This window comes from Stegostoma tigrinum, chromosome 11 (genome assembly GCF_030684315.1).
Source record: "Stegostoma tigrinum isolate sSteTig4 chromosome 11, sSteTig4.hap1, whole genome shotgun sequence".
NCBI classification, from domain to species: Eukaryota; Metazoa; Chordata; class Chondrichthyes; order Orectolobiformes; family Stegostomatidae; genus Stegostoma; species Stegostoma tigrinum.
The window spans coordinates 64,940,338-64,966,432 of NC_081364.1; the positions used below are offsets into that span (position 1 = coordinate 64,940,338).

The following is a 26,095-nucleotide window of genomic DNA, read 5'->3' on the forward strand; positions in this document are numbered from 1 at the left end:
GTAGGTTACGTGGAACAGTCCCTCTTCCACACCTACACAGGCCCCAAACCCCACCTCTTCCTCCGGTACATTGATGACTGTATCGGCGCCGCCTCTTGCCCCCCAGAGGAGCTCGAACAGTTCATCCACTTCACCAACACCTTCCACCCCAACCTTCAGTTCACCTGGGCCATCTCCAGCACATCCCTCACCTTCCTGGATCTCTCAGTCTCCATCTCAGGCAACCAGCTTGTAACTGATGTCCATTTCAAGCCCACCGACTCCCACAGCTACCTAGAATACACCTCCTCCCACCCACCCTCCTGCAAAAATTCCATCCCCATTCCCAATTCCTCCGCCTCCGCCGCATCTGCTCCCACGATGAGGCATTCCACTCCCGCACATCCCAGATGTCCAAGTTCTTCAAGGACCGCAACTTACCCCCCACAGTGGTCGAGAACGCCCTTGACCGTGCCTCCCGCATTTCCCGCAACACATCCCTCACACCCCGCCCCCGCCACAACCGCCGAAAGATGATCCGCCTCGTTCTCACACACCACCCCACCAACCTCCGGATACAACACATCATCCTCCGACACTTCCGCCATCTACAATCCGACCCCACCACCCAAGACATTTTTCCATCCCCACCCCTGTCTGCTTTCCGGAGAGACCACTCTCTCTGTGACTCCCTTGTTCGCTCCACACTGCCCTCCAACGCCACCACGCCCGGCACCTTCCCCTGCAACCGCAGGAAATGCTACACTTGCACCCACACCTCATCCCTCACCCCTATCCCAGGCCCCAAGATGACTTTCCACATTAAGCAGAGGTTCACCTGCACATCTGCCAATGTGGTATACTGCATCCACTGTACCCGGTGTGGCTTCCTCTACATTGGGGAAACCAAGCGGAGGCTTGGGGACTGCTTTGCAGAACACCTCCGCTCAGTTCGCAATAAACAACTGCACCTCCCAGTCGCCAACCATTTCCACTCCCCCTCCCATTCTTTAGATGACATGTCCATCATGGGCCTCCTGCAGTGCCACAATGATGCCACCCGAAGGTTGCAGGAACAGCAACTCATATTCCGCTTGGGAACCCTGCAGCCCAACGGTATCAATGTGGACTTCACCAGCTTCAAAATCTCCCCTTCCCCCACCGCATCCCAAAACCAGCCCAGTTGGTCCCCTCCCCCCACTGCACCACACAACCAGCCCAGCTCTTCCCCTCCACCCACTGCATCCCAAAATCAGTCCAACCTGTCTCTGCCTCCCTAACCTGTTCTTCCTCTCACCCATCCCTTCCTCCCACCCCAAGCAGCACCTCCATCTCCTACCTACCAACCTCATCGCACCTCCTTGACCTGTCCGTCTTCCCTGGACTGACATATCCCCTCCCTACCTATCTTCTTTTCTCTCCATCTTCGGTCCGCCTCCCCCTCTCTCCCTATTTATTCCAGAACCCTCACCCCATCCCCCTCTCTGATGAAGGGTCTAGGCCTGAAACGTCAGCTTTTGTGCTCCTGAGATGCTGCTGGGCCTGCTGTGTTCATCCAGCCTCACATTTTATTATCTTGGATTCTCCAGCATCTGCAGTTCCCATTATCACTGTTTCAAATAGGGTTAGGTGGTGAAAACTTGTAAAGGTGTGAAACCTCTAAAACATGCAACTTCTGTCGCTGACAAAGGGGCCAGGGCACTGACTTTATTCTAGCCAGACACACTGGCAACTTGAAATCAGAATCTGTCCCAGACAACAACTCGAAATCACCTCCTGCCATTAGCGGCCACTTCACTAGCAATCGATACAATATCCTGGTCTTTTATGTTCTTGATGCAATATTTGTTTCGTATCCTGTCTTTGTCGGCTGTAGTAATTGTTTCATGAATCATATCTTTTGTAACTTGTGAAATTGTTTTCTGTATCATGTCTTCTGTAAAGTATAAAAAGCGGGGACAGTCCTCTGCTCGGGGAGAATTACTTGCGAGACTCTGCACTCTGTGCTGGGTTAAGTACAGTGATTCTCCACAGCTTGTACTTGCTAGGTAATAAAAGGATTTGTGTTTTTCTAAACAGATCAGTGTCTTGTTATTGTAGCAAGTCCGTGAGGGTCTCCGAAAACGAACCTGACACAATGACTGGAGACCAGAACCAGGGGTCACAGTTTAAGGATACTGGGTGGGCCATTTAGGACTGAGATGAGATGAAATGCTCTCATCCAGAGAGTGGTGAGCCTATGGAATCCGCTCCCACGGAAAGTGGTTGAGTCCAACACATTGAACGCTTTCAAGAAGGAGTTAGACACAATTCTTGAGGCTCCAGGTATATGGGAGGAAAGTGGAAACAGGATGGTGAGTTGGATGTTCAGCCATGATGTGCAGCAGGCTTGAAGGACTGAATGGCCTACTGCTGCTCCTAGACTCAGCATTTCTAGGGATTCGCAGGAGGGTCACAGCGTCCTGAAATAATCAGGATTCAGGATTTCGCTCTATTTCCAGTGCTGCACCACACGTCTGCCACTCTAGAAAGTTCCAGGCAGCAGTGGCTGCAAAATTCCACCTGGGAATTCTACATGATGTGGGATACTCATTTCCCTCTGGGTACTGCAACACACACACACTCACACACTGTTATGCTGTGCAGGATGACGCACTGGAATAATGTTAGGCATGGAATACGTTGTTCACATCAGACTGTTTCTATTATCCTGGAAACCCCTGCCCTACTGCACACGGGGAAGAGTGCGAAGATATAAGAAACAGCCACGCCAGCCCGTCAGGTTGTTAACCACTCTGCCGATCCTCTCCACAATATTCTCCAAGGGAACAGTGTGATCAGGCAAAACAAAAACCAACAACATATTTTTGTAAACCGTGTGTGTACTATACTCGATAATGAGTAACAAGAATCTGTCGGGTGTGGAGGTCATGTACAGGACATTGGTCAGACCCCTTTTTGGAATACTGCATTCAGTATAGTTGGTCTCCCTGCTATGGGAAGGATGTTGTGAAACTCGAAAGGGTTCAGAAAAGATTTACAAGGATGTTGCAGGGTTGGAGGGTTTGAGCTTATCGGGAGAGGCTCAATAGGCTGTGGCTATTTTCTCTACAGTGTCAGAGGCTTAGGGGTGACCTTATAGAGTTTTATAAAATCATGAGGGGCATGGATAGAGTGAACAGCCAAAAAGTCTTCCAGGGTAGGGGAAGTCCAAAAATAGAGGGTATAGGTTTGAGGTGAGAGGGGAAAGATTTAAAAGGAACCCAAGGGGCAGAGGGCGGTGCGTGTATGAAATGAGTTGCCAGAGAAAATGGTAGAGGTGAGTACAACAACAATGTTTAAAAGGCACCTGAATGGGTACATGAACAGGAAGTGTTTAGAGGGATATCGGCCAATTGCTTGCAAGTGGGGGTAGATAAATTTAGGATATCTGGTCAGCATGAACGAGTTGGACTTAAGGGTCTGTTTCCGTGCTGTACATCTCTAGCACTCCATTTAACTACACACCCCTGCCTCTCCCCCACCAGCACTGGCCCAGCCCCTGCTCCGTCACCCTGTCACCCATCCCAGACCCTTCTCTGGGTGCATAATTGGAAAGGCATTTGCTCCCTGCTCAGGATGTGAGCAGAGGGTTTAAGTGTGAGGATGAGTCAGTTTGACAGACCTCGAGGCATATCCATCATTCAACGAGGATTATCAATAGAATCCCTACAGTGTGAAAACAGTTCAGCCCAACAAGTCCGCACTCGCCCTCAGAGCATCCCACCCAGATCCATCCCCCTTTAACCCACCCAATCTACACAACCCTGAACATTACGGGCAATTTCACATGGCCAATCCTCCTAGTCTGCACATCTTTGGAATGTGGGACAAAACCGGAGCACCCGGAGGAAACCCACGCAGACATGAGGAGAATGTGCAAACTCCACACAGACAGTTGCCCATGGGTGGATTTGAACTCGGGTCCCTGACGCTGTGTGGCAGCAGTGCCAACCACTGTGCCACCGTGCCGCCCTTAACCGGAAGGTGGGAACTCCTTCGAGCTGGAGTGTTCAGATAATCCTCAATTCTACTTCTGTGCCTTTTCCCCGTGACTCTGAATGCCCTTTATTTGAAAAAGGACCTCAGCCTGAATATACTCAGCAACCTAGCTGTCTGCAGTAAAGAATTCCACAGATTCATTTCCCCTCTTACAGAAGATGTCCCTCACCTCTGTCTGAGGTGGTGCCCTCTGTTCCGGGACTCTCCCACAAAGGGGGACACAACCTCTCCCCATCTACCCCATTATTTCTCCCAAGAACCTTGCGTTATTTCAACAAGGACACCTCTCATTCTTCTAAACTCCAATTTGGTACACGTACAGGCCCCACCTTCTCAACCTCTCCTTGCTGGAGAGTCCCTCTGTACCCGGTGCACCTCTGGACTGGATTCAGGGGAGGTGGGTTCACAGATGGGTGAAGGATTCGGCGCCAAAGCTACTTACCACTCGACCCCAGCGGTTCCAACAGTAGTATGAGCCATTGAGTTCGATCAGCTGGATGATGTAGAACTTGTTGTTATTGTTTCCGATGTTGGTTTGGTTCAACATGCAGTCGTAGTCCTCATGAATCTGGAGCAGAAAGTGGACGTTAGGATCTATGTAGTAGGAAAGCCCTTACTGCTGTGCTACATATGGCAAAGGACTGTGTCCGTCCTTAACTGGGTTTGAGAGACAGGCGAGGTGGATAATACGGGGTGGACCTGGCAGGATATCACACCTACCTTAGCCGACGTGTCAGTGCTCAGAGGACAGTGCTCGTCTATCTTAGCTTTAGCCTTGACACTCGGAGCAGCTTTTAGAGCTTCAACAGCGGACTTGACGTTATCTTCCTCCGGCTCAACTTTGACCTTCCTCTGCTTGGAATTTGATTTGGTGGCAGCCGACTTCCTCTTTGGGGGCATGTCTGGAAAACGGGAAACCGGACAGTTAAAGGCAGCGGGGGAAAAGGAGGAGCTTGGGCGAGGGACGGGGAGAAAGATATGCGGCTCTCCTCAACACTCAGAAGCAGAGATCTGTTCACTGAGAACTGTCGACGTGATGTCAGTCGCCTCAATTTCACTGCCCCTCTCTTCAAATCCACCCTATCTCCCTCCAAACTGACTGCACTCCATGCACTCAGATCTAACCCTGACTTTGTTATCAAGCTTGTCGATAAGTGTGGTGCTGTTGTCGTCTGGTGTACTGACCTCTACCTTGCAGAGGCTGAGCACTAGCTCTCAGATACCTCCTCCCACCTTCCCCTGGGCCATGACCCCACCATGGCACATCAGGCCATTGTATCCACTACGGTTACGGATCTCGTTTCATCTGGTGATCTCTCCCATCCACTTCCAAGCTAACAGTCCCCCAACCCCGCACAGCTCAATTCTACCTCCTGCCAAAAATCCACAAACAGGACTGTCCACGTGGACCCATTGTTTCAGCCCGCTCATGCCCCACAGAACTCATCTCTTCCTACCCTGACTCAGCCTTCTCCCCCCGATCCAACATACATCTGTGATTCAGCTGACGCCTTACACCAGTTTCAAAGCTTCCAGTTTACTGGCTCCAGCCACCTCCACTTTACCACGGATGTGCAATCCCTTTACACCTCCATTCCCCATCAGGAGGGTCTTAGGGCTCTCCGTTTCTTCCTGGAGCAAAGAACTAAACCATCCCCACCCACCACCACCTTCCTCCGCTTGGCTGAGCTTGTCTGCACCCTCAACAACTTCTTTCAACTCCCCTCATTTTCTTCAGGTAAGAGGGCTTGCCATGGGTATCCGCACGGGCCCTAGTTATGCCTGTCTCTTTGTGGGATACGAGGCACATTCCTTGTTCCAGTCCTATTCCAGCTCCCACCCACAACTCTTTATCTGATACATCGATGATATCATCGGTGCTGCTTCCCTCTCTCGTCTGGAATTGGAAAACTTCATCAATTTCACCTCCAATTTCCACCCTGCCCTCACTGTCACCTGGTCTATCTCTGGCTCCTCCCTTCCCTTCCTCGATATTTCAGTTTCTATTTCTGGGGATAGCCTGGCCACTAATATCTATTCTAAACCCACCAACTCCCACAGCTACCTGGATGATACATCCTCACACCCCCCCCCCCACTTCATGTAAAGACTCCATCCCATTTTCTCAGTTCCTCCGTCTCCGTCACATATGTCCAGATGAGGCCAAATTTGACAAAGGAGTCTCAGAAATGTCCACCTTCTTCCTCAACTGAGGATTTCCCAGCTCCATTGTCGACAGGGCCCTCATTCAGGTCTGACCCATTTCCCCCACGCTGCCCTCACTCCTTCTCTTCCCTCCCGCAACAGCAATAGGGTTCCCCTTATCCTCATCTACCATCCCACCAGCATCCACATTCAGAAGATCACCAGATGCCATTTCCGCCACCTCCAGGGAGATGCTACCACCAGACACATATTCCCCTCCCCTCCCCTCCCTTGTCTGCCTTACGGAGGGACCGTTTCCTCCAGGACACCCTGGTCCACACTTCCTTCACCCCCAACACCTCTCCACAAGCCTACGGCACCTTCCCCTGTAGCCGGCGAAGGTGCAACACCTGCCCATTTAACTCCTCCCCCCTCACTATACAAAGACCCAAACATTACACCTGCACTTTCCAGAATCTAGTCCGCTGCATTTACTGCTCACAATGTGGTCTCCTCTACATTGGGCAAATGAAACATAGACTTAGAGACCATAATACCTACGCTCTGCTCGCAAAAAAGACCCTGAATCACCTGTTGCCTGCCGCTTTAAACACACCACCCTGCTCCCTGGCCAACATTTCTGTCTCTGGCTTGCTGCAGTGTTCTAATGAAGCTCAATGCAAGCTCGAGGAACAGCACATCATTTTCCGCTTGGGGACCCAGCAGCCCTCCAGACTCAATATTGAGCTCAATAATTTTAGGGCCTAAACTCTCCCATGTCTCAGCCTCCCAACTCACACACCAGACCTTGTTACCACACAGTCTGCCCTTACACACTACCTGTTATTAGTCGCTAACAGTCCCCACCAACAATTATTCACCCCCACAGGCTGATCGTTAGCAACTCCTTTGTCCAAATCTCTCTTCTCTCTCTCTTTGGGCCCCGTCCTATCATTTACTCCCTACCCCAAACACCTCCCTATTTTCTACATACAAACTGACATTTTCCTAGCCACCATCAATTCTGAGGAAGGGTCACCGGACCCTAAACATTAATTCTGTTTTCTCCTCCACAGATGTTGCCAGACCTGCTGAACATTTCCAGCAACTTTTGTTTTTTGTTTCAAAATAATGCTTTGGTTCCTGATTTACAACATGCACAGTTTTTACCCCCAAAAATCAAGTCTCTCAACCTGAAACGGAAACTCTACTTTCTCTCCACAAATGCTACCCCATCTGCTGCATTTTCCCAGCATTTCCTGTTTGCATCCTGGATCAACAAGCAATCAGCCAATCACAGCCAAAACAGTGAGGTCTGGGAACAAATCATAGTCAAGCATGTGGGCAGTGGGACCCAATCCCAGTCAGGATTGTGGGCACTGGGATCCAACCACAGTCAGGATTGTGAGCACTGGGATCCAATCACAGCCAAGATTGTGGACACTGGGATTCAGTCACAGCCAGGATTGTGGGCACTGGGATCCAGAATCAGCCAGGATTGTGGACACTGGGATCCAATCACAGCCAGGCCTGTGGGCATCGGGAACCAATCATGGCTAAGGATTATAGGTACCAAGACCAATCACAGCCAGGAATACAGGCACTGGAACCAATCACAGCTAGAGTTGTGAGCACCAGTCAGCCAATCACAGAGAAAGGGAGGAAGAGGGCAGTTCCTGAAAAATGGAGGAGAAATAAATGCTCAGGTTTAACTCAACAGATAAACAGCTTTTAATAAATGAAAAACATGTTCTCTAAACAACAGTGACTGATCAAAATATCTGTTATTGTGTTGTTGCAAAAACATGGCAATGGAAGCCTAGAATGAATACATTGCTCTTTTAGAGCCTTTCCCAATTTTGCAATATTCTAAAGGACCTGAGTTTAACTCTTTCTTTAAATCCAGCTGAGAGGGCATCTGAGGCCTCATTTTAATATCGCAGCCAAAAGGCAGTAGCTTGGACAGTGCAGCACTTCATCAGCACTGACCCTCCGATAGTATGGCGCTCCCTCAGCACTGACTGTCTGATAGTGCCCACTCCCTCAGCACTGACCCTCCGACAGTGCAGCCCTGACCCTCCAACAGTGCGGCAGGCCCTCAGTACTGATGCCCCGACAGTGCAGCGCTCCCTCAGCACTGACCCTCTGATAGTATGGTGCTCCCTCAGCACTGACCCTCCGACAGTGCTGCGCTCCATCAGCACTGACCTTCCGATAGTATGGTGCTCCCTCAGTGCTGACCCTCCGACAGTGCAGCGCTCCCTCAGTACTCACCCACTGACAGTGCCCACCCCCTCAGCACTGATCCCCCAACAGTGCTGCGCTCCCTCAGCACTGACCCTCCGATAGTATGGTGCTCCCTCAGCACTGACCCTCCAACAATTCAGCGCTCCCTTAGCACTGACCACCAACAGTGCAGCAGTCTCTCAGTACTCACCCTCTGACAGTGCTGCAGTCTCTCAGCACTGACCCTCCGACAGTGCAGCGTCCCCTTAGCACTGACCCTCCGATAGTATGGCACTCCCTCCGCACTGACCCTCCGACAGTGCAGCAGTCCCTCAGTACTCACCCTCTGACAGTGCTGCACTCCCTCCACACTGACTCCCCGACAGTGCCCACTCCTTCAGCACTTCAGCAACAGTGCAGCAATGCAATGTGGCGCTCCCTCAGTACTGTCCTGCTGACAGTGCGGCACTCCCTCAGCACTGTCCTGCCGACGGTGTGGCACTCCCTCAGTACTGTCCTGCTGACAGTGCGGCACTCCCTCAGTTCTGTCCTGCTGACAGTGCGGCGCTCCCTCAGTACTGTCCTGCTGACAGTGCGGCGCTCCCTCAGTTCTGTCCTGCTGACAGTGTGGCGCTCCCTCAGTGCTGTCCTGCTGACAGTGTGGCGCTCCCTCAGTTCTGTCTTGCTGACAGTGTGGCGCTCCCTCAGTACTGTCCAGCCGACAGTGTGATACTCCCTCAGTTCTGTCCTGCCGACAGTGCAGCGCTCCCTCAGTACTGTCCTGCTGACAGTGCGGCGCTCCCTCAGTTCTGTCCTGCTGACAGTGCGGCGCAACCCTCAGTTCTGTCCTGCTGACAGTGTGGCGCTCCCTCAGTGCTGTCCTGCTGACAGTGTGGCGCTCCCTCAGTTCTGTCCTGCTGATAGTGTGACGCTTCCTCAGTGCTGTCCTGCTGACAGTGTGGCGCTCCCTCAGTGCTGTCCTGCTGACAGTGTGGCGCTCCCTCAGTGCTGTCCTGCCGACAGTGCGGTGCTCCCTCAGTACTGTCCTGCTGACAGTGCGGCACTCCCTCAGCACTGTCTTGCTGACAGTGTGGCGCTCCCTCAGTACTGTCCAGCCAACAGTGTGGTACTCCCTCAGTTCTGTCTTGCTGACTGTGTGGCGCTCCCTCAGTACTGTCCTGCTGACAGTGTGGCGCTCCCTCAGTACTGTCCTGCTGACAGTGCGGCGCTCCCTCAGTACTGTCCTGCTGACAGTGCGGCGCTCCCTCAGTTCTGTCTTGCTGACAGTGTGGCGCTCCCTCAGTACTGTCCAGCTGACAGCGCGGCGCTCCCTCAGTACTGTCTGGCTAACAGTGCGGCGCTCCCTCAATACTGTCTTGCTGACAGTGTGGTGCTCCCTCAGTACTGTCCTAGTAGGTCAGCCTTGCCTTTGGTGGTCAGGGTCTGCAGTGGGATTTAAACCTCGAGCTCTGAGGCTCCGACACCTGAATAGAACCAACTGAGCCGCAGCTACACAGAGGGATCACAGGATGGATAGGCAGACAGTGGGAGGGAGGGTAATCCTGAGCTTAGAGTGTTTGAACACAGCCTGTTAATGGTGCAGAGATTAAAGTCAGAGATTTCCAAGAGGCTGGAATTAGAGGTGTGCAGAGTTGTGGGGACAGAGGAGATTGGAGGGATTGGGATGGCTAGATGAACCCAGAGCTCAACCGTTGAGAGACTGAGGGCTCAGGAATGGTCTCTGACGTGGGGACAGCACTTTATGCTCAGAGACCTCAATCAAACGGGCTTAATCTGCTCATCCAAAACACTTCAAACCCCATCACCATCAGTGAAGAACTGAAATTCAATTTTAAAAAAATACAAAGTTGGCAGCAGGAAGAATAATCAGGAAGCTGCCACAAGTGTAATTTAAACCAAGAACAGTTCACTGCCCTGCAGTTAAAATCCACCTTGGGACCTCCACCTGCAAATTAAAGGTTTGATATAAATGCTAGCCTTTCTTTTCAATTGGCTCACTAGTATTCTTCAGAGAGGGAAAACTTGTTTTTATCAGCAGTGGCCTATAACCAATCCTGACAGGGTTAATGACCTGCTGTCTAACGTCCTCAGCTACCCACTTAAATCAGCAGTAACTCCGAATGGGGAAGCAGTACTGGCACAGCCATAAACGATCACATCCCAAAAAGCCCAGTCCCGTACTTACTGAAGTGGTCAGGTCCTGGGACGCTGCCTTGGCTGAAAGCTGCGAGAACTCCTCGAAGTTTGTGCTGAAGAAAAAGAAGAAGAAGAGACTGTGCGAAAGACAGGAATCAGCAGCTAAAGGAAGTGGCCTCACCCACAGCAAACGCCTTTCCAATCAGGAATGGAGAGAGCTTCCTCCCTGACAGCCCACTTAACCCTCTCCAAACCTTCCTCCAGCCGCAGCCTGGGTCAGCTCAGCTCTATTCCCAGGAATTCTGCAGGATCATTCCTGGATGCGGGGAGAAACGTGCTGTGAGATTCACCTTTAGATACAAAAAATACTGCAGTCGCTGGGACCCAGGGTAGACAGACGGAAGGCTGGAAGAACACAGCAAGCCAGGCAACATCTGGAGGAAAGGAACTGTCAACGTTTCGGGTATAACCGTCCTTCAGGGCAGGATGTGGGGGTGGGGGGGCGCAGATAAAGAAGGGTGGGGGGAAGGGATGGAGGGAGAATAGTGGTGATAGTTGGACACTGGTGGTAGGTGTGACCTGGTTGATCGATAGGAGGGATGAATCCAATTGTGGCTGGAAGAAAGGATCAGAGGTTGGAAGGGATGGGAGGAAGTGGGGCTGAAAGGCAAAGTTGGGGATGGGCCAGGAGGTTATTTGAAATTGGAGAACTCAATGTTGAGCCCTCCAGGCTGTAGGGTGCTTGGTTTGATGTGAGGAATGACTAACTCCTCTCCTGCTACTTGCGGCTGCCTTGCCCATTTGGATTGCAAACTCTGCTTGAGACTGACAATTCTCCTCAACCAGAGTCTGACGCATTGTTGGGTATTAAAGGAATCAAGGCGAATAGGGAGAAAGCAGGAACAGGGTGTTAAGTGGGGGGGGGATTGCGTAGTAGTGTGTTGCAGACTCAGATGGCCTACTCCTGCTCCTGGTTTCAATGTTCCCTGTTGTCACTGCCCGGGGCAGCCCTTGTCACATTCTGGCAGCTCTGTGTTTACCTCAATGTAGCGAGCAGTTTAAACAAGGCACTGAAAACCCATCCACTCATTGTGAAACATGAAACATGAGAGGCTGATGACTCATCCTCCACAAAAGACCACCTCTTAAAATAAAGACAGGGAGCCAGATAAAGCTTTTTCTGATGAAGGGTCTAGGCCCGAAACGTCAGCTTTTGTGCTCCTAAGATGCTGCTTGGCCTGCTGTGTTCATCCAGCTCCACACTTTGTTATCAGGGAACCAGATAAGCCTGTCCAATTGCAAACTGATAAAATCACCGAGCCCTTGAGGGAGAACTTTACACCCAGAACATCTCATGACTCTGTCCTGTTGCTCTACACGTGGTGCCTGTGCTGCTGTATTTTTTTACAGCCTGCTGCTGGAGCTCCTGTCACCGTGGCAACAGACTTGGGCACTCATGAGAGGAACAGCAGAATAAAACGTGTGCTTCTGCGTCACATTCAGACCCATGTGATCGACTAGGAATGGAGAGAACCTGCACCCCCGCAGCACCTTTCGAAATCTTAGGGAACATCACAGTGCTTCGCACTCAACTTTACCTTTTTTTAAGGGCTAAATTAAAACTGAAAGAACTGCGGACGCTGTAAATCAGAAACGAAAATGAAGTTGCTGGAAAAGCTCAATAGGTCTGGCAGCACCCTTTTTAAGGGCATGTTGACATATAAAAAGCCATTTTCGCTCAGCAAGGCCCCACAAAACAATAATCAGTGAGTCAATGGCTGGATAATCTTTCATGATGTGCTCACAACTGATTGATGTTGGTCAGGTCACAGAAGAGAACAACCACGGACATCTTGGCGAACATCTAAAGTGACCTTATAGAGGGGCATAGACAGGGTGAATGGTCAACGTCTTTTCCCAAGGGTAGGGGAGTGCAAAACAAGGTTTAAGGGGAGAGGGGGAAAGTTCAAAAGTGACCTGAGGGTCAACTTTTTCACACAGAGGGTCGTGCATGTACAGAATGAACTGCCAGTGGAAGTGACAGACGTGGGTAAAATTACAACATTTAAAAGACATTTGGACAGGCACATGAACAGGAAAGGTTTCAAAGGATCTGGGCCAAATGCAGGCAAATGGGACTAGTTCAGTTTAGGAAATCTGGTCAGCATGGTTGTGTTGGGCCAAAGGGCCTGCTTCCATGCTGTTATGACTCTAGAACAAATAGACCCAATTACACTGTCAACAGTGACACTTTTCACAAAGCCACATTATGAGCATTAGAAAAAAATTACCAAAAGCTTGCATCAAGAGATGGATTTGAAGGAGCATCTTAAAAGAGTAGAGAGAAGAGGTTAGGGAGAGAAATCCAGAGCATAGAGCCCAGGGATGTGCATGGAATCAGAAACGAAGGAGCTTAGAAACCACAGAGGTTGGTCAGGAGAGGATATAGAGATCAGGGTTTGGGGGAGGGGTAGTTGGTGGTGAAGCCATGCAGGGATTTGAACAAGAGTTTTAAAGTTAAGGCATAATTGGACCAAGATAATAAAATGTGAGGCTGGATGAACACAGCAGGCCCAGCAGCATCTCAGGAGCACAAAAGCTGACGTTTCAGGCCTAGACCCTTCATCAGAGAGGGGGATGGGGTGAAGGAACTGGAATAAATAGGGAGAGAGGGGGAGGTGGACCAAAGATGGAGAGAAAAGAAGATAGGTGGAGAGGAGAGCATAGGTGGGGAGGTAGGGAGGGGACAGGTCAAGGAGGTGGGATGAGGTTAGTAGGTAGGAGATGGAGGTGCGGCTTGGGGTGGGAGGAACGAATGGGTGAGAGGAAGAACAGGTTAGGGAGGCAGAGACAGGTTGAACTGGTTTTGGGATACAGTGCGTGGAGGGGAAGAGCTGGGCTGGTTGAGTGGTGCAGTGGGGGGAGGGGACGAACTGGGCTGGTTTTGGGATGCGGTGGGGGAAGGGGAGACTCTCCTCTCCACCTATCTTCTTTTCTCTCCATCTTCGGTCCGCCTCCCCCTCTCTCCCTATTTATTCCAGTTCCCTCACCCATCCCCCTCTCTGATGAAGGGTCTAGGCCCGAAACGTCAGCTTTTGTGCTCCTGAGATGCTGCTTGGCCTGCTGTGTTCATCCAGCCTCACATTTTATTATCTTGGAATTCTCCAGCATCTGCAGTTCCCATTATCACTACATAATTGGACCAGATACTAGAGAAAGTCAGTAACCTTGGGGTCAGAAGGTACAAGTTGCAGATGGGGATTTGAGTACTAGGCTGACATTCTGTACTGTGGGATTGTGGCACGGTCAACATGGCATCTTTTAATTGAGACAGTAAACCATTAAACTTTGACTTCTGGATCTGGGAGTCACAGGGAGACCAGCCTTTCTAAGCATGGTAGATTTCTTTCCCTTAAAAGGCATTAGTGAATCTGATTTTTGTTTATTATTACATGTGAAACTATATTTTGGAGAAACTCAGCAGATGTGGTAGCAGAGAGAAATTTGATTCAGAAACCGGAACCATTATCCTCACTGTTACTCTCCAGTGGCACCAAAACTTGCCGAACACCAACATCCGCCGGGGAAAACACGCGGTGGACACAGGGTACGTCGCTCTGATTGGCGGAGGGAAGTGGGCGGGAAAGAGATCTGTATTCTGATTGGTGTTGGTATAGTGGGCGGGACATACATTGAGTGATGATTGGTAGACGGGTGGTGGGCGGGGTCAGTAATCGGATCTCTGATTGGTGTTGAGGTTGTGGGCCGTCCGAGGCCCGGCCTGGGTTGCCATGCGGATTGGTGAGGGCCCGAATGGCGGCGACAGGATCATTCTTCATCCGCAAGAAGAGGGCGGCTGCGGGAGAGGACAGGGGCCGTAAGAGGAAGGTGAGGCGGCGGGAAGGGGTGGAAGACGTTCCGGGTACAGGAGATGCAGAGGGACACCCAGCCCCGGCCTGGGTCAGTCTGTCCCCTCTTTCCCCCCACCCAACCACGACCAACCCCCCCTCCCCCTCCCCCTGCCCTGTGTGGGTCAGTCTGCCCCCACCACCATCACCCACCCTCTTCCCCTGCTCTGTGTGGGTCAGTCTGTCCCCTCACTCTTTCTCTCTTCCCCCCCACTGTGTGTGGGTCAGTCTGTCCCCTCACTCTTTCTCTGTTCCCCCCCACTGTGTGTGGGTCAGTCTGTCCCCACCACCATCACCCACCCTCTTCCTCTGCTCTGTGTGGGTCAGTCTGTTCCCCTCTCCCCACCACCACCACCAACCCCCCCCCCCCCCCGCTCCTCCTGATGTGTGTGGGTCAGTCTGCTCCTTCCCGCCACTACCACCGCCCCCCCCCCCCCCAAATCAGTGCCCCCTTGCTGTGTGGGTCAGAGTCCCCACTCAACCCCCAAATATTTTTAAGTCTGTGTTCAAGCTGGGTTCTCGGTTGGGTTGCAGGGAGGTTCCAGCCTCAGATCTAAGTCTTCAAAAACTTACACGTTATCCATAGACCTGCAGTGTTTTTCCTGCAACTGAACTGGAGCTCAGTGTCTACTCATGAGAACCTTGCAGTTTTTGGGATGTTGCTGTGTGCTTCCTGGTTGCTGTGCTGGTGTATTCAACCAGCAGTGACCCGTTTCAAAAGTATTTGTTGGCTGTGCTAGTGTGGAGGACCCCTTCTGCTTCAGCTTTGATGCCAGAGTTGCAGATCTGCAGTCTCTCCAGGAAAGGTGATGTGGGATGGGGAGCTTAGAGGCAGCATCATGTGTCCAGTTTTTGTATTGGACGAAGATCTTGCTCCACCACGACAGTGTGTTCCCTGTTATGTTACATCCTTCCACCTCCACATTAAAAACTGCCCATAAACCAGCCTCTTCCCACCACCTCAAAGTGCAGTTCAGGACCTGGAACATCAGGATCCTTGAGAGCAGCCCTGGAGGTAAATTACAGGGTGATATTACGCTTTCCAGAAGAGGTAAGCCAGAAGACGAACACTAGCACCATGGGATTGGGTTTGTCGTTTTAAAAAAACAAATTAATCTAGAAGAAGTGTGCCACAGGTATCGATGTGTAACCCTAGAAATAAGTGGTGAAAAAGGAATTCTACTCCAGCCTTGATGATTCACTATTTAGTGTCTCATGGAAAATCGAGCTAATTCTCCCTGAAGATTTCAATGCCAGAGTTGGAGAGGTGAGACTAACAAGGAAGGGCAAGCAATAATAGAGTGGCTCCTCCTATTGAAAAGCCCAGCACATGGTCTGGTCATACCAAGCAGTTTATTTTGTCAGAGAAATGCAGGAGCTCATAGCAACACACTCACCCTGGGTGTTGTCACCTCCTTGACTGCCTCACTGCCTTGTGAGGACTACAGGAGGTCCTTAATGCCTGTAACATGGCAAGAACTGACTGCTGGATCAGCCTTGCCCAAGAAATGCTAGCATCAGCAGAAGCACTGAGAGAAGTTCAATGTCAGTGGACTCCAGGACTAAATACACAAAAAAAACTACTCTGTTAACAACTTAGAGGTGTTCAGTGGTCTGCCCTTAAATTAATCAGAAACAGTTCTTGAGAAGAGACAAGGTCTCTCTCCCCTCCACTGACACCCTCATCTGCTTAGCTGAACTTGTCCTTTGCCTACCTCTCTGCCATGAAGGCTGGTTTGATGCGAATGATCAAGAGATCAGGGAGTACTGAATCACAACTCGGAGTACCAGGGAAGGAAAGCAGCAAATGGATGCTGAGGTCCAATTACAAAAAGACTGTAAACTTTAAAAAAACACATGGTGGATGGAAAAAGATTTAGGAACCCCTGAAACTCGCCTTACAACCATGATATGTGTGAATTCCTCAATGCAGTCAAACCCTTTCATGGCCCAAACACCCAAGGAACTGCCCCACTGTGAGCTATGAACAACATGCTGCATATCAAGTACACAGAGGCAGTTAATGTTCCCTGGAAGGAGCACTTTGTGAATCTTCTTGATGTGAAGCCTTTCACCACATCCTACTGCATGTCAGCCATTACCATATCAACACAGTCCCAGCCTGACATGAGTTGACATGGTCATTCAGTAGCTGTGATCCTCACTAACACACCTGCAGAGATCTGTTGCACTTACTACTGAGGACTGAGCAAGCTTGTCTCATTACACAAATGCTCTTCCCCACTGCAACCCTGAACGTATTGATGAGGCTTCCCATCACAATGAAACTTCACTACAGGACAAGCAGAAAATGGTGTTGCCCTCGGACCAGATCCAAGACGACACTGTTGCTGAGCTGTGGGCTACCAAGTGACACCCATGTGTGTGTATTCACTCTGCGGGAGCTCCAAAACATCATCAGTACATCCACTGAAACATGAGCATGAATGGGCCTTGGAGTTTTCTCTTCCAGATGTTTGGCCTACCAGCCTGCTCACGGTGTACAGCACTGTTCCTTGGCAGTCACGATACACAGCAAGACACGAGACAAAGTGGATCAGTTCTCATTCATTGCAAGCCTCCTCTCAGCAACGGCTGACATTGATGAATTTCAACACAGTGTCTGACACAGCCTTCATCTGTCTGGGGAACAGGATGTTTGACAAAGACCTTAAACCAAGCACATGATCATGGTCTACATGGCAGCAGTGTTCTCTGCCTCCTGTATGTGGCAGTGTCACGGACAATGTACAGCAAATCCTTAGGGAAATATCACCACCAATGGCTGCACAATGTCCTGCAAATGCCCTGGCAGGACAGACAGTCTGTTTTCAGTGTCGTCCCACAGGCTAGTATCCCCAGTATCAAGACTCTGCTTATGGTCAGTCAGTTGGCGCTGTGTAGAGCCAGCTCATCCACATGCCTGACACAAGATTCTTGCAATGAAGTCTGTGCTCTGAGCTTTGTCACGGTAACTGAACAACAGGAGGGCGGTGGAAATGGTTCACTGGACTTTCTCAAAGACTCCCTGAAATAAAAATGCAATGGCCCCACTGATTCGTGGAAGCCTGATGCCCAAGACTGCCCACACCACAGGGGGAGTAACTGCACAGGTGCCAGGTGGAGACTGAGTACAAATATTGGAAGGCGCCTGAGGCAACCCATACATCCCACTCCTGAGACGCCACCTCTGGCAAACTGTCCAGACCCAGCACTGAATTACCCAGTGATCTCAGGACACAACTTGGCAAGAAAATCATCCTTGGTCCTGGTGGACTGTCTGAGAAGATGTTGTCTGTAGAGCACTGTAGTTTGGGAGATTGTGGAAAGTGCTGTCTAATTTTGGAAAAGAAGGATTCTGTTTATCAGAGAGACTTGTTCTGAATTTCGCAGCAGTTGCTGTATTTGGGTAATTGCCCCTTATCTGGGACTTTTCATTCTTGAACAACTTGCTGGCACTGTGTTCTCTGTTCAATAGGAATGGAAAATACTCTCCCTAATTGGTCTCAGCAACTTCAGTCTCCAGTTAAAAAGTTGAGCAGTGCCATTCACGATTCAGTAGTATTTATTGTGGGACTTATTTCCATGTTAATCTCTTGCTATGATATCTGATCTGGAATGTCTTTTGGACTCGACTCCTACCTAGAACAACAGTACTTTGTAATTGAACGTTACTCAAGAACCATCTCCAGACAAAGCAGCCTGCTTGATTGGCACTACATCCACAAGCATCCAGTCCCACCTCCACTGATGCTCAGTAATAGTGGTGTATACTGTCCACCAGATGCATTACAGAAATTCACCAACCCATGACCACTTCCATCTAGAAGGACAAGAGTATCAGATACATGGGATCACCACGATCTGCAAATTCCTGTCTAAAACCACTCACTGTTCTGACTTGGAAATGTATTGCTGTTCCTTCACTGTTGGTGGGCCAAATCCTGGAACTCCCTTTCTAAGGGTACTGTGGTCTACCTACAGAACGTGGCCTCAAGAATGCAGCTCACCACTACCTTCTCAACGGCCAGTGATACTGACATCCTATGAGTGAATTAAAAGATATTGGACTCGCATTTATATGGTCCCAAGCATAGGATGTTTCTGAAGTGTTCCACAATCATGTGTTTTGAAGTGTAATCATTCTTGTAATGTATGAGGGGCGGCAGTCAAACCGCTTACAGCAGGAATGCCCAAAAATAGCAGAGTAGGAGTGATTGGGGAATTTGCATTTAATGACAGCAATTCAGTATAAGGATTGGCCACGACATGGGGTGTTCTCGTCTTCGAGTTTTTTATTTATTAGTTCATGGAATCAGGGTGTCACTGGTTAGGCTAGCATTTATTGACCATCCCTAATTACCCAGAGGGCTGCTGCACAGTATAGGATTTTAATTTGCTGTCTCCTTCCAGGCTGAAGATGGTGACGAGAAAGTCCGCAAGAAGCTCCCTGTGAAACTAAATGAAGAGATTTCCAGTGACTCTGAAACTGAAAGGTAATGTTCGATTTCTAATGTGATAACAATACTTGTGATGTGACATGTCTAAAGTGATGGCATACTCTCAATATCTCACAAATTTAACATGAAACCAGCCCGTTTTTAGAGACTGCAATGGAGCAAGCTAACCTAAAGTTAAGCTACAGGTTCAGAAATATTGATAGAGAATAAATAAACAGTCAGGAATCCTCCTTCAGACCCGACAGATAAGGCCAAAGCTAAAAGAACTATATTGGACCAGAAGAGAGAATCAATAAACATGCAAATAAAACATCGTGCTGAGGGACAGATTAGTGTATAGCCCAAGTAACAGTTCTGTGCACAAGCGTATGGGATGTAACTTTTAAAAGAAAAACTCACCGCAGTGAGGAGGTTATGATACAGTGGTCATTACCGAGAATGGTCAAGTTTGTGAACTTGAAAATCAGTTATATATAAAAATCAGCTCTAGGTTATAAGGTTTACAGAACGAACAGGGAAAATTGCAGACGAGTGGACTAGCAGAAAAGTATTTTAATACTGAGGGGCCACATAATGAGGAAAGCATTCAGTGGAGACCATGTGAATGAAACTGAGGAATGCTAAAGGATCGAAAGAAAAAGGATCTGAAACAGTGAGGGTTTGGTTTCCCATTGGAGAAAACAGATCGACACCAGCTAGTTTATAGATGCCAGCACAAGCAGAGTTCAATTCCATACAAATGTCAGCTATGCCAGCCCTTCGTGTCATTGTGGAGCTGCTTACCATTTGCTAAGTCTTTTGACAGCCCTTCCCCCAGCTCCCTCTCACTCTCCCGTTCCCCCTGTAAAGTGAGCTGAAATTAGAGTTTGTCTACGTGGGGATAACAGTTCATCATGTCCTTGAGGGAGTTGTGAATGTGCCCTACATGTAGGAAGTGTCTCAGTGAAAAGTTAAAACCAGCCATCTCAGCAGCTTGTAAACCCCGTGGAACCACCACTGTAAACACAGCGGGGAGCTTCAGTCACCTCTGGGCCATGTTATTGATGGAAACTTGCTATTATGCCCTATGTTCTGCTGTCCTCTGTAAAGGATAATCCAGGCTGAGGACATCCCCAACTATTCTTGGCCATTCAACCAGGGCAACTGAGAATCTTTGCTTCAGGAAAGGCTTTATGAAATAGTTCAGCAGACAGAATAAGGAGAAGTAGTGCAGTGTAATGCTAAAGCAGATGAAGTACAGAATACCCTAAAGGTATCTCCATCTTTGAAGGTGCCAGAATGTTTGGGGAAAGCAGAAAATGAAGCACGTGGGATCTGGAGCTTCACAAATTAGAGTCGAAGGCTCAATGCAGGCGCCTGCCTTTTCAGAAACAGATTTATTTCCACTTGTGGTCATCAAACCCAGGACATGAAGGTCCTTGAAGGTTCGGAAGAGATTTACTAGAATGATTGCAGGAGGGAGGGATTCCAGCTGGGTCCTTGCAGTTAAGGCATTTGAGCAGAGACGTGATTGAGGTGTACGTAATCACAACTGGTTTCAAAAGGCAGATGTGGAATACCTGTGCCCAATATCTCATACAGGGACTAGGGAGCATAGAATGAAGGTTTAGGGTAAGAGCTGGAGTAGGCCAGTGGTCATGACACTGAATGCGTTGCCCATGACAGCAAGACCAATGATTTTAAAAACAAAAGTTCATGTGTCGATTTGAAGGAAATTGGAAACAGGATTGCTGGGACATTATGATAGAATGGGGCTGACTGGATCGCTCTCTCTGCAGAGTATGCATTGGCTCGGAAGAGCTGAAGGGCCTGCTGTCAGAAATGACTTCAGAACCCCACGCCTCTGCATCTGTGCTGACATCAGGTTCCTGCTGTCACGTGTTGGTGCTTCACTGCTCAGATTCCAGTTTTGAACTGAAGGAGTCTGGTACATCACCCCACCTGCACCCCCCCCACCCCAGTGCAGCAGCCCCAGTCTGTATGGGGCACGTTGGGCAATGGCCAGTTACAGGGTAGTAAGTTTTTTGATAAGTCTGTCACTCGCCCCAGTGTTTGTGTATGATTTAATGGGGAACGGAAATTCTGGACTGGGGAAGAAGAGGTTGTCAATGCCCTTGAGTGGAAGCTACCCTCGTGTGTTAATGAGGAGCTAACGTGCTCAATGGCACTGCGTTTACATAGGGAAATGATTCTGTCCATTAGCCAATTAAATCCTAGACAAACAAACTGAAGTGCAGATGACTTTGCAGTGGATTGTAAAAGACATTTAAGCATAGTTAGATTTGAAACCTCAGTTATTGCTGACTAATGGAGCTCTAATTGCCCAATCAAACTCTCAATGGCAACCTTGGCTCTTCTCTGACAGTGATAGTCCCAACAAGAAAGATGCTGAAGTGTTGGAAATTGAGGAGACAGCACAAGAAAAGAAACTGCGACTCGCTAAACTCTACCTGGAGCAACTTCGACAGGAAGGTATGGAAACGTTAATGTTCTCAAATATGAAATTGTCTTCTGATGTTTTTAGCATAGGCTGTGAAAATCAACTGATATCAGAGATCCAGTCTCCAGTTCCCCTGTATTTTGCAGAGGGGAGAGGGTAGATGGAGAATGGGAAACGTGGGCTTACTCTGAATAGTCACAGACCTTGCAGGCCGCCTCAAGGTTTATCCCCACCATTGGGAAATGAGGATATGGTGGCATTAAGGACAGCTATTTTGATAATGACACCCAGGGTGCAACACAGGGGACAGTGTGTACAGTGACAGCAAATAAGGTCAAAGGGAGGTAAACATGGTAGAAAAGCAAAATTAATAGCCCTTCCATTGAATGCATGTAGCATTCAGAAGAAAGTGAATGAATTAATAACACAAATACAGAATACCAGATATGATGTCATAACCGTAGCAGGGACACGGTTACAAGGAGATAAAAGATGAGAACTAAATAGGAGTTATGAGAACTAAACTCTTTTGGGAGATCGTGACTTGTTGAAAGGACTGGCAGGAGGAAACGGCGGTACGGTTGTATTGTTAGTATGGGATACATTAGCAAGAGATGGTCTTTGATTGGAAGATGTAGTATCCATGTGATTGGAGGTAAGAAATAAAACTGGGAAAATGACACCAGTAGGAATAGTCTAAAGGATCTCTAACAGTAGCGTTGCAGCAGGACACAGAATAAATCGGAAGGTAATGAGAGCATGTAACAAAAAAGCAACCCCGAATCATTTAGATTGGGTGGTCAGATTGGCAGAGGAAGAATTCGTAAAGTGTATTTGGGACAATTTCCTGGGATAATGTGTTGTGGATCCAACCAGGGATCTGATTAGTTCCGATCTAATGGTGTGTAATGAAGAAGGTTTAGTAAATGATTTCAGAGTAAAAGATCCCCAGAAAATAGTGACTATAACACGGATATCATTTAGCGGTCTTTTTGAGAGAGAGAAGCTTGGGTCAAAGACACCTGTGCTAAGCTTATATAAAAGTAATTGCAAAGGAGTAAGGACAGAGCTGACACAAGAGTTAAATTAATATTTTGCACCAGCCTTCACAGTAGAAGACATTGATAACACCCCAAAGTTATTAAATAATCAAGGAGCAAAAGGAGGATAATAAATAGAGTCTCTTAGGCTTGACAGCATTGATGCTAAGAGGTTTTCCGTTGTTGGAGAGACTAGGATTAGAGGGCATAATATCAGAGTAAGGGTTTGCATAATTATGACAGAGTGAGGAGCAATTTCTTCTGAGGGTAGGTGAATCTATGGAAATCTTTGCCACAGAGGGATGTTGCGGCTGGGTCATGAAGACAGCCAGATCAGCCATGATCTCATGACTGGCAGAGCAGACTTAATGGGTTGAATGGCCTACTTCTCCTAATTCTTATGGTCTTTGGGAGGGAAACTGGACAGCCATTGCCAGGCAATTCTGAAGGGACCTAATTCCAAAACATTTTCCTCCTGCTCTTAATAACTGTGTGGAATTTTCAACACACCGTGCTTTCCTGGGGACTATCTCAACAGGCCTGGGTTTGTACAGATTCTCCCACGCTAGGTCCAGTGTTTGGTTTGTACTGAGCTGACTAGGATTGGGATGATTACTCTGTACTGAGCTGGTAAAGAAAATCTCGAACAATTGCTGGAAAAGCTCAGCACATCTGGCAGCAACTGTGGCTAGCAATAAGAGTTAAAGTTTCAGGCCACGTGACCCTTCCTCAGAAGCCTGTTGCTGACCTTTTCCAGCAATTTCTGTTTTTGTTTCTGATTTAGAGCAACCTCAGTTCTTTTTCGGTTTTGATAAACAAAATCTTGCCCTGGGGCTATCTACAAGCAGGCAAAGGGGCTGCAGAATGCGTCTACGTAGCTCAGAGACTTTCTGTATGCTGTGTTGCGCAGCAGCTCGATTATACCTTAACTAGAATCTTGCCCTCAGGAGCTGATGGGTTACTGTCTGTGTGTCTTTGTACAGTCCTATGGTTGGTTCCCACAATGCGCATTTTTTTCTCATTATTCACAGAAGAGGAGAAAGCAGACGAGGAGCAGCTTGAGAGGGACCTGATTGGAGGCAGACTAGAGGAGGAAGTGGTAAGAATGCTGCACTCCCGAAGTGAAGAGACAGAAATACATCAGAAAGTAACTGCACCCCCCAAACTGCCCAAAGCTGGTGGACAAGCTCTGTTTCAGCATCACTTGGTTTACTATTTGTACGAAGACTAAAGCACCTGCCACCTCCTTCGGCAGCTGTTCATTTGAAGTCCAAAGCTGACTGTTCAGGCAGGAGACCCAGTCTGATTCATGTTGCAGCATTGCCCTCCAGTAGAGGTTGGGAAAGTGGTCCTTGATTTGAACCAGTCGTATGGCTCCCCCCAGTAAGGACCAAGTTGGAATTGTTTTTCCGAATGGACTTGCACAGTATGATACTACATTGTCTAGTCACTGCTGACCACTCCAAACAAAACAAACATGATAGAAATGGCCATCTTTTCCACTATCCTTAAGGCCCCTTTTGATAAGGCCCCCAGTTCAGTGTCACTTTGGGCCGATTTGTTTTGTTCTAGATCTTTTCCTGTTTGGAAACAGACATTAATCCAATCGGAGTTTGAAGGGTGCCACAAGTGGGGGACTCTGCAAATTAGAGCCCTCTTGAAGTTATCAACCGATGCCTAACTGTTGAAGTTTTTACCATGTAAAAAATGGTCCTCTAGTGTTTCCATTGTTATGCTGTGTTTGTAATATTTCTTGTCTCCTTGCAGCTCGAGCAGAAGGGCAAGCTTAAACGACTCCTAGCGAAGGATGTAAGTACAAGTTTAATGCTACTCAGGCTTTCCTCCCATCTCTTAACCTGAGGATAAAGCCGGGTACAGTGAAAACATGAAGGCCATTCACGTTACCGTTCAGATTTTTTTTTCCAAAAACTCTCTTGTGCAAGCATCCTGTTTCTACAAATAAACTGTTACTTCCAAACTGAAACCTGGACCTTCTGTTCTTCCCATTACAACAAGGAATGGCCAAACCCCTCTGATAATTAAACTAAAACACAAGCCCTGATCTGTTATGGCAGGAGTAGAGGCTCCCCTCTTAATAATTACCCCCTAAACTGCCAGAGGAGCTTGCCTTACCCCTCGTAATCTATTGAAAGGGTGGTTAAAAGAAATAAAATCTCTGTTCTCCACTTTACAAGTAACAATTTCATTATTTAACCCAACAATGAACAAGTTAACAAAATTACTAACGAAACAATAGTTCCCCATAGACTATTAACTACTCCCTAACTGGTCTAAATTCTACTAAAATGCTTAAATAAAGACAGGTTCCATTATTACAAACCCAATTAATAAGAAGCAATAATTTATAACTTAATCTTTTCTGGAATCCTCTGTCGTCTCCGGTCTCACAGGCACCTTTCTTCCATTAATTCTGCTGTCAGGGTTTTTTTTATTTCTCTAATTTCTTCAATGAGAACTTTGAGCTAAAATGTGGTGGTACCCTTATCTCATTAGACGGTGTTTCTCTGAGAGATGAATGGTGCTAACTCTGGCAGGTGGCGGATGGCTCTCTCTTTCAGATGGCAGTTGGCTCTCCCTGATTTTTGAAATTCCCTTGTCTTGTATACCTATAATGACATAATCAAACTCTTATCTAATTGGTTTCAGGTTGTCAACACCATCAGATTTAAATTCAACTGGTTTTGAATCGCTGATTTTGGTTTTAAATTAATTGCCCAAATTCAAACTTGTTGCCACAGCATCACAACAAGACTGCTGTTTTGCCTGCCTCCTGTAAGGCTTTGATATACTTGTTTCACGTTTTGAGGCTCTCTTTACTGGCTGCTTCAGCTGCTGCTCACAGATATACATTGCAAACAAAGCACAAATCTGTTAAAGGAACCACATGTTTTAGCTTCCTGCCTTCCACCTCACAGTTGCTTGACCCAACTTCGTGACGTTTCCCTAGTGGATAATGTAGTCCTGGCCTAACAGTTAATCATAATTGTGTAAAATTGCTTTCTAGAGAAAGATGTTGCTTACAATCGTGTAAGGATTGTACAAGAATTAGACAAAGCAATTAATACCAATTTAAAGTTACGTCTTTGTTTTGCAAACCACTTATGTTTAAACGTCTTCTTTTCTGCATTTATTTTCACTCAAGATTTCCCATGAACATTTACAGGGTGTTGTGTTCCTTCATTAGTATGTGAGGCCAAATCATGTGCCACAGCTCCCAGGAATTCTCTTAGAAGCTGGAACACAACAGAGAGTCAATCAACAATGTGAGCTTTCTTGGGCTACTTCCACTTATACTTGGATAAGTGTGTCCTGCTTCAATATCTCTGATGTGTACTCCCCAGCTCAGTCATGAGCCTCGCTGTATCCTTGCCTAATGACTCCAAAGCAGAAACACCTTTGGTTTCTGAGAACAGTCTGCTACTGTTTCCAGAGATAGTAGGAACTGCAGATGCTGGAGAATCTGAGATGACAAGGTGTAGAGCTGGATGAACACAGCAGGGCAAGCAACATCAGAGGAGCAGGAAGGCTGACGTTTCGGGCTTAGACCCTTCTTTAGAAATCAGAAAATTTTTCTGAAGAAGGATCTAGGCCCGAAATGTCAGCCTTTCTGCTCCTCTGATGTTGCTTGGCCTGCTGTGTTCATCCAGCTCTACACCTTGTTATCTCTGCTGTTTCCAG

The 26,095-nt window shown here is 48.2% G+C and overlaps 2 protein-coding genes across 3 annotated transcripts in view; one reads left to right on the plus strand and one right to left on the minus strand.

Annotated features, from left to right (window-relative positions):
• Positions 1–10,747, minus strand: part of parp3 (poly (ADP-ribose) polymerase family, member 3) — a 41,752-nt gene extending 31,005 nt beyond the window's left edge. Inside the window, exons 1-3 of the mRNA XM_048547784.1 lie at positions 10,598–10,747; positions 4,741–4,922; positions 4,463–4,588 (exon numbers count right to left, since the gene is read on the minus strand). Coding sequence (XP_048403741.1) covers positions 4,463–4,588; positions 4,741–4,920 — 306 coding nt within the window. The 5' untranslated portion in view covers positions 4,921–4,922; positions 10,598–10,747. The remainder of the gene's footprint in view (positions 1–4,462; positions 4,589–4,740; positions 4,923–10,597) is intronic.
• Positions 10,748–14,289: 3,542 nt separating this feature from the next.
• rrp9 (ribosomal RNA processing 9, U3 small nucleolar RNA binding protein) overlaps positions 14,290–26,095 on the plus strand; it is a 35,327-nt gene continuing 23,521 nt past the window's right edge. For both annotated transcript variants that reach the window (XM_048547502.2, XM_048547501.2), the window contains exons 1-5: positions 14,290–14,436; positions 18,870–18,952; positions 21,282–21,388; positions 23,428–23,495; positions 24,164–24,205. In XM_048547502.2, the coding sequence (XP_048403459.1) occupies positions 14,362–14,436; positions 18,870–18,952; positions 21,282–21,388; positions 23,428–23,495; positions 24,164–24,205 (375 nt within the window). In that variant the 5' untranslated portion in view covers positions 14,290–14,361. The remainder of the gene's footprint in view (positions 14,437–18,869; positions 18,953–21,281; positions 21,389–23,427; positions 23,496–24,163; positions 24,206–26,095) is intronic.